Here is a 12349-nt window from a genome sequence, read left to right on the forward strand (position 1 = left end):
CTTTACGAGCCTTCAGTTTAAAATGAAAATTGAGTTTATTTTTTTCTCCATTTAATTTCATTGAAATTATTCATTCAATACCATTAATTTTTCCCATATTTACATCGAATTGTATATTATTTTATTTTATTTAGTCCGTGGAATGTTGAATTGGCAGAGGTGACGGGCAGCTGGGATCACTTTTGCCTTCCTCTTTTACCATTCTGCAAAGGCAATCAATTTATTCTTTAATTTAGATGAATATAAATATTTGACTCCGATTTTTGATCTATTTTCAATCACCTTATTCTCAAGTTCATATCGCAGCTGTTGAATCTCCTCGGTCTGCTGAATGAGTTTTTCATTCATATTAGCCAAATGTTCAGTCATCGTGCTCAACTGGGACTTGTAACTGCACTCCTGAACCTCTTTATCCTCCTGAGAGCTGTTCCAGTTGGATAAAGCCTCCAACAATGCAGCCTCACACTTCTCCCGCTTCTCCTCGCTGTTATCCAAATGCACACTCATGACTTCGTTCTAAAAATGACAATAAAAAAATTCCATTCTCTTGTGTAATGTGTTTAATCAGTTTTTTGTTTTTGTTATAACCGGATTTTCTTTCTCTTCATACACTCGGTGAAATAATTATAATTACTTACATTAGCTGCTATGGCAAGATTCTTAGCGTGACATATGTGTTTCTCATTAACCAATCTCTCGATTTCACGCAGAAAATAATCACGAATTTTGGCCTCTCTGGCTTCAATCTCTTCTGGTATTGCGAAAGGTGCCTTTAGACTTCCAATCTGTAATCAGTCAATGAAATAATTGAGATTATGGATCGCTGAATCAAATAGTAAACTGTCAATTTCGCCACTGAATTGAGACTCACCATGTTGCTAATCTCAACAGGCTGGAGGTCGCCCTCCTCTCCCGCATAAATCTCCTTCTGGCGAATCTCATCATATTTAATCTTCAGGATATTGTAATCACTCTTGTACTGGATCAATTCCTTCTCCAGGTCGTTCAGCTTAACAAACTCGAACTCATTACTCTCCTCATGACAATCCGGTGTTTTCTGCACCTTTCCCTCCCCCAACGACTTGGAGGACCTTCTCGAGCTAGACGGTGAGGAGAAGGGGGAGTGTCCCTCAGGCTTGACGTTCAACGCCCCCACCTTGAGATCGTAATCGCACATCCCTTCGACCTTGGGCCACGATGGCGTCTCCTCGTACTTCTGGCGCTCGTTGATCTTCCTCTGAAGTTCATTCCTCTCCCTCTCGAGTTTGTCGATTCTCTCCTGATTCTTGGCATCCAGATCGAGCCTGGACTTCTCTGACAAATCCAATCTGTACTCCAAGTGTATCAGCCTTTCGTTGAGCTCCTCTATCTCGTTGTCCTTGTCCGACAGCTGGGACAGCAGCTGAGCATTCTCGACGATCTTCTTCTGAAACTCCTCGACGTAGACGTGGTTGGGGGCAGGTGGGGGCAGCTCCTTGTTCTCCACAGACTTGCTCCGACCCTTCTTCGATTTATTCTGGAGACGATCGAGCTCCCCTTGGAGGACAGTGACTCGTTTTGTCAGCTGCTGGTTACGAAATGTCAGGCTATCCAGCTCTTGCTCCTGCCTGCGGAGGGTGACGTCTTTGCTCTTCATCTGCTCCTTCAGGTCACTGTTGCGAACCTGCTCGTCTATCACAGCTTTTTTCAGGATACTCGCCTGGGCTCGTATCTGACGAGAAAAAAGGTTGACTTGAAGATCAAAGGCAAGAATGAAAAACCAATTTTGCTGATCAAAAGAAAGCAAAAAAATCTGCAGTCCCCAGAAGCCCCCAGGGCACACTCATGGGCGAAAATCTCCCAAAAATTGTTGAAAAAGATCCTGAATCCTTCACCTGCTCCCACCCCACCCCCTACATCATTTAATGGCATTATCCTAATGACTCACCTTGGAGTATTCCGTCGCGACCTTCTGGTACTTCATATGCAACTGCTGCCCATTGACACTCTCCATCGTCTCGGTTTCGTAGTCCTCGACAATTATTATCAATCCCCTAAATTAATTATTGCACTTTTCAATCACCAGTAACCGAGTATTTCCTGTCACATCACCAAAACCCCTCATCTCCCACGCCCCTCCGGTCCTCAAAATCTCATAACCAGTACGTTCAGAATGTGAAGATAATCCTAATCTTATCAACAATCACATGCCTTTTATTTAATTCTCCCAGTGAAAAAATAAGAGAAAAATCACAGAGTTGAGGTTCGCCCCCACGTAAATGTCCTCAAAAACGCCCCCAAATCTCCTGACAACAGCTCTACTTCATGACTCTCGGTCTCTGGAGATCCTCCACATGAAAAAATGTCGTCGCAGACCGACAAAAAAATACTAAACAAATATTAACAATTGTTAGTGGCTTCGATCACTTCACAATTCATTTTTTCTCTCTTTCTGTTGAACCGAACGAGAACAGAGGAGTGCGGACATCTGAGGTGCAGAGGTGGAATCAGCATCGTTCGAAGGAGTCACGTGACCGGTTGTTTATCGTTTGAATTTTTATCCTTGAGCCCGAGACGCCGGTGTTTAGTTTCAATCGTGAGACCGGGAGGAGAGGTAAAAGCACAAGGAGACGAGAGAAATTTTGTGCCATCATCAACGCTTTGTTCTTTGATAATCCTCCATAATTTCTTTGTCGTCGGAGAGGAGAGACAAACAGGTAACAATATCAGTTATTTTGTTGTTCAGAAGTGCTTTGGGACTCAATGAGACCCTAATCCGTTTGTTCGCGGTCAATGAACACCACTCGAGCTGGTGCAGCCTTTGTTCGGTTTTTTCTAAAAGAATTTTCTGGTGATTTAATTCTCTTAGGTGTTAGGATTAATTTAGGTGATTTGGGGGTAATTAAGATGAGGAGGCAATTGAAATTGGGGATGACCAAGTAGGTGAGGAATTTTCTTTGTTCTTGCGACCTTGAGAAGAGGACAGAAGTGTTTGCCTTTTTTTTTAGAAGGTTTTCCATTTTTTTTTTCGAGCCCTATTACTCATCTGGATGCTCAATAGGTTTGTCCAATGTAGTAGTCCTAGAGGATGAGGATTTAAAATGAAGAGAGGAGAGGCTTCGCAGTAGTTCTGAGGGAATTCGATGTAAAGTGGTCGAATACGATGTAAAATCCATTAACATCTCCTCAATGAAAGAGAAAAGTGATTATTTATTTTTTGGAAGGGGGTGGAGCATTCTGAAGTGATCACGTGAATGAAGTTTTCTTTGTTCGATCTTCCTTGTCGACTAGCCGAGACAAACCGTCGATTATTATTATTTTTTCTTTGTTCATTCGATGTGAAATCCACTCAGAGCTTTGCGAATTATTTTTGTGGAATTTTTTCTGCACAAAAATGAAAGGAAATATCGAAGTTTTTATAATTGTTCGGATGGGTAGTTGATGGAAGATTCCTCTGTATTTTGTACGATATAGACTCCACCATGGACGACCCCATGGCCTTTTTTTATGGGAAGGCCCCGATCAAACCGATAATCCTCCACAAACCAGCGAGGAAATGTTCCAAATTATCTACTGACTTTTCCTCGCTTTCGTGCACCTCCGAGGCGAGCACTCTGTCGACCTGTGTGGGGATTGATTATGCGGATGAGTACCTGGAGAAAGAGGATCAACTCCTGCGTGAGGTGAGCTTTATTTTTCTGATTTGCACCGAATTGTTGATAATAAAGTGACGAAAAAGTTCGAAATTTTCCTCGTCAGTCCTCCGCCTTCTACAAGAGCATCCCCGCCATTGACGGTACGAGTTACGATCAAATCTCCCTAACGACAGCGGATGCCAGCAATGTCCACTTCGACGAGGAGCAGCAAAAGATCTACAACACCTACGACTTGAGCTACAACCCCAGGAATGACCTGTCAATAGCTTCATTTCAAGATCAAATAACCAGAATGATCGAGACCAATCCGGTGACGATAATCCAGGGCCCCACCGGCTGTGGAAAAACCACTCAGGTTCCCCAATTCATTTTGGACAATCGCTACAAGAATAAACTCCCCTGCAACATCGTTGTCACGCAGCCCAGAAGGATAGCTGCCATGAGCATTGCAAAACGCGTCAGTGAGGAGCACGAGTGGCCTTGTGGCACTCTCGTTGGCTTCAAGGTCGGCCTTGTTAGCAACACGAACGAGGACACTCGACTCACTTACTGCACAACAGGAGTTCTCCTCCAGAGGCTCGTCCATCAAAAGCACATGAATGATTTCACTCATGTTATTATTGATGAGATCCACGAAAGAGACCAGGACATGGATTTTCTATTACTAGTCGTCAGGAAATTCCTCAGATCGAATTCTCGGGGAGTCAGGGTGGTCCTCATGTCGGCTACTTTCGATGTAGAGAAATTCTCGAAGTACTTTTCGTTTTATGCAGGTCAAAAGCTCATCGCAGCACCGACGATCGACGTGACAAAACGCAATCGCTTTCTGATTCGCGAATTTTACCTGAACGATCTCTACGCTGTGAAGGCTAAACTCCCCGAGGTTAAGCCCCACGAGCCCGAGGTCTCTAAAGAGATGCTACAATTTGCAGTCTGTCTGATGCAGCTTATGAACAAAATTGATACGGAAATCGATCGTTTTGGCAGCATCAACTCTGGAGATCGTCCCACCATCCTGGCGTTTCTCCCTGGAATTCACGAGATTGAGGAGCTCCACAACCTCCTGGATTCACCGAGTAACGAGTCCCAGAAGTGGGACATTGTCGTTCTCCACTCGTCCATCACGAGTGAAGAGCAGGGGAGGATATTCGAGCCACCACCACCTGGTTATCGCAGGATTATCCTGTCCACAAACATCGCTGAGAGTAGTCTCACTGTTCCCAATGTGAAGTACATCATTGACTTCTGCCTGACGAAACAGCTGGTGACTGATACGACGACAAATTTTCACAGCTTGGAATTGACATGGGCATCTCACGCCAATTGTCAACAGAGAGCTGGACGAACGGGAAGAGTCATGGACGGTAGGGTGTATCGTCTCGTTCCCAAGTTATTTTATCAACAAGTACTTCCTGACGAGAATCCCCCTGAGATCGCCAGGGCCCCCCTGGAGAACGTCTACCTCAGAGCAAAAATGCTTAACATGGACAAGCCCAAGGCCCTTCTAGCTCTGTCCCTGGATCCACCAGACCTCAGCAACATTACGAGAACGGTCCTCAATCTGAAGGAGGCTGGAGCCCTCCAGGATATTGGAGACGATCCCCACGATGGGGAGTTGACCGACATGGGAAGAGTAATGGGACAATTGCCCTTGGAAATTCACGTCTCCAAGTTGATTGTCCTTGGACATGTATTCAGTGTCCTCAGGGAGGCCATCATCATCGGCGCCAGTATGTCCGTCAAGAACATGTTCAGTGCACCGTTCAAAGAGAAGATGCAGGCGTATAAGGCCAAATTACTCTGGGCCAGGAACACCAACAGCGATGGAATAGCATTTTTGAATGCCTTCAAGGGTTTCATGCATTTCAAGGTTCAGAATTCAAAGAGCAAGGACCCGAGCTCTGATCACGCCTGGGCTAGGAGGAGTTTCCTGCAGATAAGGGTTATGAGGGAGGTGGAGGCGACGGTTAATGATATCACGCACAGGCTGGAGGGACTCGGGATCAAGGAGATCAGGGGACCACTGAGGGTCCAATGGAATCTTACGGAGCTTCAATTTGTATTGAAGGTCATTATTGCCGGGGCTTTTTATCCACAATATTACTTGGCCAATCCGAGGGCCGATGAGAGGAGCAGTGTCAAGGAGCTGGGGGGATTGGATCCTACGAAAACGGTTTACTTGACAGGCTGGCCAATCAATCAGCCAGGACTGCTCTACGCCAAACGTTTTCAGTATGCCTTCCAGGATGTTTTAAGTGCCGATTCATCCCGCGTCGCAGTTAAATTTGATCACTCGAATCGAGTTTATATTCAGTTCAACAAGAATGAAGTGAAGGATCAAAAAAACGCCCCTGATCTTCCAGGGGAGATTCCAGTGTCAGTCTATCAGGCTCTGAAACTCAAGTCCATCAAGAAAGGTGTCTCTATTTCTGTAATGCCAGCAGATGCAGCCAATAAAATGGCGGAGGAACTTGGAGTGGAGAACGGCGCAATCAATCTGTACATCCCACGCCCCAGGAAACTTCACGATGGCCCAGCATTCAAGCTGAGACCAAAGCTTCCACCCCTCGATCTGGCGTACTTCCCCATCCAGGTACAGAGGATCGTCGACCCTGGGCGCTTCTGGGTGACTAATGAGGATGAGGAGACGAAACGAAACCTCTCGGACGTGAAGGAAGCCATCAAGATGATGGAGGCCACGGGCCTGGAGTCTTTTGAGGGGAATCCACAGGTGGGAATGATTGTCCTTGCACCCAAAGACTGCACTGGGGGCGATCAGAGCTCTTTACCGACAATCACTTATGATCGGGCAGTTATTCAAAACGTCTCCTTGGTGGCTAAGCATAACTACAATGCTCAGGTGTTCTTCATCGACTCTGGGTATACCTCGAAACTCAGGATTTCTGATCTACGTTGTGTATCCGCAGACTCACCTCTCCAGCAGATACCAGCAGCTGCTCTTCAGTGTGCCCTCTGCCACGTCAAACCAGCCATCCTGAATACTCTCACGGGACAGTGGTCCGAGAGCACTAAGAGGATTTTCGAGGAGCTCATCACCGGAGAGGAGAAGAAACTTTATGCTGAGGTCTACTCAGTTGTCAACTCAGTGGTCTCCCTCTACCTTCATGTGTATAACAAGTCCGAGACAATTCAGGTGAACGATTTTCTAGTTCGACAGGGGTACGCTGAATGCAGAGAGGAGGACTACCTGTCCAAGGCGAACAACACCATCAGACAGGATGTGAATAAGCTGTCAATCGAGGAGAAGAACACCCACACAGAGCTGCAGCACAGCCAGCTCTACCTCTCAGACTCCTACGTGGATCCTCCAGACGAGAAGGACTGTCCAATAACTGTCGTCCTGGCAGGTCCCAACTCACCCTTAGAAGTAAAACTTTCCAACCTGATTGAAGCTGGAGTTGGTGTGTCAATTAGCATTGACCAAGTGTCCGTCAACAGTATTTTGTTGGATCCAATGCTTAACGATCCACATTCGAGGCTCGTTGTAGCTGGATCTGTCAGTCAGGGTTATGCATCAGGGAATCTGATACTGAGAAACACAACAGTAATGCCCAGTATTCCAGGATTGACCCACCTCCTGGGGCTGATATTCGCTCCCAAGGTGGAGTTAAGGGCCAATGCCCTGATGACCAGGAATGTTGCAGCCCTGTGTGGCCTTGGGTATGAGAAAGATAGCAAGAGGAGCCTCTTCCCAGAGCACGACATGGTCCTGAATTTTGACGTTGACATCAATTTGGATGATCTGCAGAACATCAACAGGCTCAGGTACTGGATGAGCATGGGGATATTCGTGGACACTGACGAGGACAGGAATGAAGAGCAGATCACCAACGACACCATAAAGGCACAGACTAAAGTCAAGGAGAGCCTGTTCACACTGATGAGCAGAAAGAGGAATCCAATCATTGCTGAAGTGGACGTCAGGCATACCAAGTGGTGCAGGTACAAAGACTCGGATTTCATTGATCCTCCGAATGTCAATAAGTTTGAGAATATCATGATTTATAAGCTGCATCGGGCACTGGATCTCAAACAGCAAGATGATGCCAAGGAAATGATGCTAGTTCATCTCGAGGAGCTGGGTAAGAGGGCCTCGATGAAGGTTAAGGAGGTGCCTTATGAGGAAATAGAGTGCAAGCTGTGCACACAGAAGATCTTTGGGATTCTTGATCTCAGGACACATATTACCTCGAGCTATCATTGCAGACTGGAGCAAGAACTCATGGAGACCAATCAGTTGACATGAGGGGGGAAGGGGGGGACTAGATTTCGCGGGAACAGCCCCGATTTTTTCAGTTTTTATTCAAATGTGACCATCAACACTTCAGAATTATTATTCAGTTTTTTTCATTTTTCTCATTTTCTTCTCCTCGTCGTGAAGAAAAGTTTTCATAGTAAGAATAAGCTTATGGCAAAAACGGTGGACGAGCTTTCCATTAATAGTTTAGTTTTTCGTGATTATTCATTCTAAGAAATATTTAGAATAATTTTTTTGATGATTTGTGGGGACTGAAGAGAATGGTTGAGAGGGGAAGGGGCAGAACATGGGGATGTTAATGGCCATTAAGCAGAACATTATCGTTTGGTTCTTTCTTTGTTTATAACTTTAGAAAACAGTTTCAATCTTCTTGTTTTTTTATTGACATTTTCAACAATACATTGTAGTTATTTATAATGAAAAAGTTTCATTGATTAATAAAGATACCAAAGTACAGGTTAAAATCAGTGAGAAGGCGATGGCGAAGATGTGCAATTGATTGAGTGGAAACGGATTTCTTGGACAAATTAACATTTTTAAATACTTTTTCATTCGATGAGTAAATGTTTATAAAATATCTCAGCAATCCGCTCAATGAATTTCACGACGCCTCTTAAATTAATTACTTATTTCCTTTTTCTAATACTAATTTATTAATTTTCTTCATTTTTTTCCAATAAGTATCTACAAAATATACAGATCATCAAGGGATGTGAATGCAAAATCTATTGCAAGAATTAGTCGTTGGAGCTATAATTAAAAATGTAATTATTAATGCTAGGGATTTTCCAAATGCAGCTTAATGGAAAATAAATTTATCATTTACCATCCAAATAAATAACAAATTTATTTATTGCCGGACCTAAAAATAGAATGGACTATTTTATCCAAAAACAAGTTTTAGAAAAAAAAAGTCCAGTTTTGTTTAAAAAAAGGTTATTGTTTGCAAAAAAGAATCAATTAATTCATCTGGTGTCACAGCTCAAATCAATTAAACTTATTTCCCTTTTGATAATGCTAATTTATTGAATACCTTCAATGATTTTCTGATAATGAATGATATCTACAAAATATACAGATGATTGAAAAAGATGTGTACTAAAAATATTGATCATGTACAGACAAATCAATCAATTGAATACTAATTATCGATACATTCATTATAATTTATCAAATTTTGGCCTACGTGGATCATCTTCAATAAAAATTTTCAAGATATCGGTTCATTAGCAAAAAATAATGCAAAAGGGTTGGGTGGCCCCGTCAGGTGTCCACAACTTAAAATTCCGGAGAATTATTCAGGATTCTCGTTGCATATACCTGGGACCAGACTGCGAGTACAACAGCCGTGCAGGAATGGGCCCAAGTTGGGCACCGACGTAAGTACCAGGTGGAGGAGGTGGATAAGGCCCCGGAGGCGGCTGGGGAGCCTTAACTGGATATCCTGACGTTATACTTCCAGTTTTTGCACCTTGAGGGGGCTGTTGAATAGGGATTGCACCTCCATGAACAGTCACGTGACTTCCTGGACGAAGGTAGAATTTATCCTCAGTGTAGGGAGCCTTGTGGTCCAACGAATGAAGACTGGTGACGTAAGCTGTACATTGAAAAAAATTTTTTTCCATCGTAATTTGTAAAAAATATGCGATTCCACCTCTCAAACGCCAAAATTAGATTCAATTAGGAACCTTTAAAATTAATGGTTAAGTAATTTTTTTTAATTGATAATAGTTTACCAGCTTGATGATTAGATAATGCTGCTCTATTTCCCGATAAATAAACTGTCTTTCCTGGATCGGTTTCTCGTCCTGGTTGCGATGTAGGTGCTGAAGAGTAGTTGTACACTCTGTCCGGGCCCATTCCACCTGGTGTTGAATAAAAAGTCGAGGGTGGATATTGATTATTTTCTGTAAAAAGAAGAGAAACGAAACAAAAAATCATAACAACTCAAAATAAAGTCGAAAGCAACAAATATAATCGAATGGAAATTAAACAAATGATATGTAATGATAAAAAAAAATGAGGGAATACACCAGAGGCAAATAAATAAGAATTGATTTCACTCGATCAGTTTTTGATGAATTATCTCGATTAACTGTAGGTTTTTTCTCGCGATTATTAATTCTCCATTTGCGATTCCTTATCAACGGAACTGTCACCAGGAAATCTCAGAATTTATTCATCAAATACCAAAGCAATGAAATTAATGGGCAAATGTGAGACGATGGTGAGTGCATTTTGTCCATTATGAGATGTAGAGGTTTCACTATTAATTAATCAATGCTGGATCTTTTGATTATTGGAGGTTTGATGAATGAATGAGATAACAATGCATTTTCTCTTAATTTTTCGAAAGACAATTTTTAATAATTAACTCACTATTCCAGAGGACGGCGCGAGAGTCGCCAGTTCTCCTGGCAGCCTCATCTGATTCTGGAAAAATACAACCATCTCCCCTCAGTTCCCCTTTTTGTTTTTTGTCAAGATAATATTAACAAGTGTCAACCTAGTGATTATTAACCATTGAATTAAATGTTTCAAACTATGAGAGAACTTGTGAACAGGTTTTTGAGACAAAATTCATGAATTCAATTCCGAAATAAATTTTTATGTATATATTCAAATGCTCTGTAAAATGAAGAAATTAATTAATTAATATGCAAATGAAAAATAAGTTTTTAAAGTGCCGATTGAATACTCGAATACATACATAATTAAAGTATGTGATTTCTGGGAATCATTGGTGATACTAATGATTAAATTCTCATGATAAAATTGTGACTAATGGACAGTACGTACTTGCTGGAGGTGGATTGTAACTTGGCATTGTTGGAGGAGCCTTGTATCCATACACTGTATGATAAGGCGATGCTGTGGGCGGTGGAGAAGGGCTGTGGACTCTCTTCACCGGTCCCTATCGAAAGAAAAATCCATCATCTTTGTGATTATGGAATAAAAACACCATTAAGACCACATTTTCTAAGAAACTTATCGGGAAAAATATTTCTCCTATCGAAAAAATCCAGACGCGTTAATGTTGGGATATTTTCAAAAATGTTTAAAAAATATTACATTAACACTCGGTAGAAGAGTGTGCGTAGGTGTTGCAGTAGCGACTTTGTACAATGGACTCCTGGTAGGTAATGGAAGAAACAACTGAGGATGCATGACATTCGTTCCAGCTGGTGGATAATTGCTGACACTCGTGAGCACCTCCGAGCAAACACTGAAATGAAAAGAAAATCGAATGTATCTGAAAACTGAAAAAACAAGCAACGAAAAAAAAGACGCAATTAGTGTACTTATGATGGAATGAATTATTTATGTCATTATTACCTAGCTTCTTTAGTGAGCTGTCTCCTCCTGTTGTCATCCTCATTCAGCACTTTCTTCAGCTGCAAAAACAGCTGATGCTTCTCGTCCTTCAGCTGTGATAGTTCAGCCTCCAACACAGAAATTTGCTCTCTGGTCTCTCCCAGGGTCATAACATCCTGCTTCTGCTGTCTTTCCCTCTCCTTCCTCTGCCTCTCTTCCTCAGCATCAGCTTCTTGCTCTGAGGGAAAATAATAATATTTATTTCGTCTAGTTCTATGGATTTCGAAGAAATGCCCAATGCCTCTCTCTACTTCACTGTCACCACCTGATCGTTGTGTTTACATTAACAAAATACTTTTATTCCACTCAAATTCTGGCCGATTCCCAGTATAAATAGACTGTTACATTTGTACATTTAAATTAACTATTATCACTGACACAAAATTGCCTGTTGATCCCAAACACAATTAAAATATCTCTCCCTGTTAGTTTCTGTTTAGTACACAGACTTCAACCTTCATAGTTGAATTTGTTGATACCATTTGAAAGGGCAATCAATGTCACTCCCCCAAGGAGTGTCTGGTCAACTGCCCGTGATAAAATAAAATTTAAATTGTAATCTAAAATTATAACCGGGACCACGTAATGTTTTTATATCACAAAATCAATGTTTTCTGACAATTCTTATGGAATCTGTCGTCTGAGTCTTGGACCAGAATTGGCTAGTTACAGATTAATACTGAAAAAAATTTCAACACACCTTCACAAACAGCAAGACGAATTGTTGAACATTTGGACTCCCCAAAGAACTCCTCCCCAAGAGTTTTATGTATCAGTATTGTTTTTTAATTATCGAACAACTCAAATCCCTTCTGCCTTACCTTGTTTTTTCCTCTGCCTTTCCCTGATGATGTGGGCCTTCAACGCCTGCCACATCTGCTCACTCCTCTGGGGAGGGCCCGTTGTCACCGCCGGCATCACGGCTGTCAAGGAGGACTCCTCAAACGAGAAAGAACGAAGTAAACTCGTCGACGAGTTTAGGACCTGGCAAAATTGACAAATTTGTGATAGTGAGGTTAGGACGATTTCGCGATGCTTGGAGGGTATATGACGACTCTCA

At 42.4% G+C, this 12349-nt stretch overlaps 3 protein-coding genes across 5 annotated transcripts; 1 reads left to right on the plus strand and 2 right to left on the minus strand.

Annotated features, from left to right (window-relative positions):
- Positions 1–16: 16 nt before the first annotated feature.
- Positions 17–2443, minus strand: LOC135170186 (ELKS/Rab6-interacting/CAST family member 1). Of its 2 annotated transcripts, none has more exons than XM_064135755.1 (5): positions 1928–2443; positions 872–1711; positions 639–785; positions 283–516; positions 17–225 (listed from the first exon to the last, which is right to left on the minus strand). In XM_064135755.1, the coding sequence occupies exons 1-5, from the start codon at positions 1991–1993 to the stop codon at positions 196–198; spliced, it is 1317 nt and encodes a 438-aa protein (XP_063991825.1). In that variant the 5' UTR covers positions 1994–2443; the 3' UTR covers positions 17–195. The 2 variants fall into 2 exon arrangements, with proteins under 2 accessions (XP_063991825.1, XP_063991826.1); XM_064135756.1 differs by having other exon boundaries at positions 17–203; positions 1928–2442.
- A 118-nt stretch (positions 2444–2561) lies between these two features.
- LOC135170183 (probable ATP-dependent RNA helicase spindle-E) lies at positions 2562–8759 on the plus strand. Its single transcript, XM_064135745.1, has 3 exons — positions 2562–2696; positions 3454–3662; positions 3739–8759. The coding sequence occupies exons 2-3, from the start codon at positions 3462–3464 to the stop codon at positions 7900–7902; spliced, it is 4365 nt and encodes a 1454-aa protein (XP_063991815.1). The 5' UTR covers positions 2562–2696; positions 3454–3461; the 3' UTR covers positions 7903–8759.
- Positions 8760–8911: 152 nt separating this feature from the next.
- Positions 8912–12298, minus strand: LOC135170189 (uncharacterized). Of its 2 annotated transcripts, XM_064135767.1 has the most exons (7): positions 12111–12297; positions 11251–11467; positions 10987–11140; positions 10714–10828; positions 10294–10347; positions 9651–9821; positions 8912–9511 (listed from the first exon to the last, which is right to left on the minus strand). In XM_064135767.1, exons 1-7 carry the CDS (start codon positions 12205–12207, stop codon positions 9213–9215), a joined length of 1107 nt encoding a protein of 368 aa, XP_063991837.1. In that variant the 5' UTR covers positions 12208–12297; the 3' UTR covers positions 8912–9212. The 2 variants fall into 2 exon arrangements, with proteins under 2 accessions (XP_063991837.1, XP_063991838.1); XM_064135768.1 differs by lacking the exon at positions 10294–10347 and having other exon boundaries at positions 12111–12298.
- Between the last annotated feature and the right edge of the window lie 51 nt (positions 12299–12349).

The sequence above is a fragment of the Diachasmimorpha longicaudata genome, chromosome 16 (assembly GCF_034640455.1).
Source record: "Diachasmimorpha longicaudata isolate KC_UGA_2023 chromosome 16, iyDiaLong2, whole genome shotgun sequence".
Classification (NCBI taxonomy): Eukaryota; Metazoa; Arthropoda; class Insecta; order Hymenoptera; family Braconidae; genus Diachasmimorpha; species Diachasmimorpha longicaudata.

Coding starts and splice junctions, on each gene's coding strand:
- LOC135170186 (XM_064135755.1), bottom strand. CDS start 1,993: ATGGAGAGTGTCAATGGGCAGCAGTTGCATATGAAGTACCAGAAGGTC. Junction 1,712..1,927: donor TCGCGACGGAATACTCCAAG/GTGAGTCATTAG, acceptor TTTTCTCGTCAG/ATACGAGCCCAGGCGAGTAT. Junction 517..638: donor ATCTTGCCATAGCAGCTAAT/GTAAGTAATTAT, acceptor TGTCATTTTTAG/AACGAAGTCATGAGTGTGCA.
- LOC135170183 (XM_064135745.1), top strand. CDS start 3,462: ATGGACGACCCCATGGCCTTTTTTTATGGGAAGGCCCCGATCAAACCG. Junction 3,663..3,738: donor AGGATCAACTCCTGCGTGAG/GTGAGCTTTATT, acceptor TTTCCTCGTCAG/TCCTCCGCCTTCTACAAGAG.
- LOC135170189 (XM_064135767.1), bottom strand. CDS start 12,207: ATGCCGGCGGTGACAACGGGCCCTCCCCAGAGGAGTGAGCAGATGTGG. Junction 10,348..10,713: donor TTACAATCCACCTCCAGCAA/GTACGTACTGTC, acceptor GTATTTTTCCAG/AATCAGATGAGGCTGCCAGG. Junction 9,512..9,650: donor ATTATCTAATCATCAAGCTG/GTAAACTATTAT, acceptor TTCAATGTACAG/CTTACGTCACCAGTCTTCAT.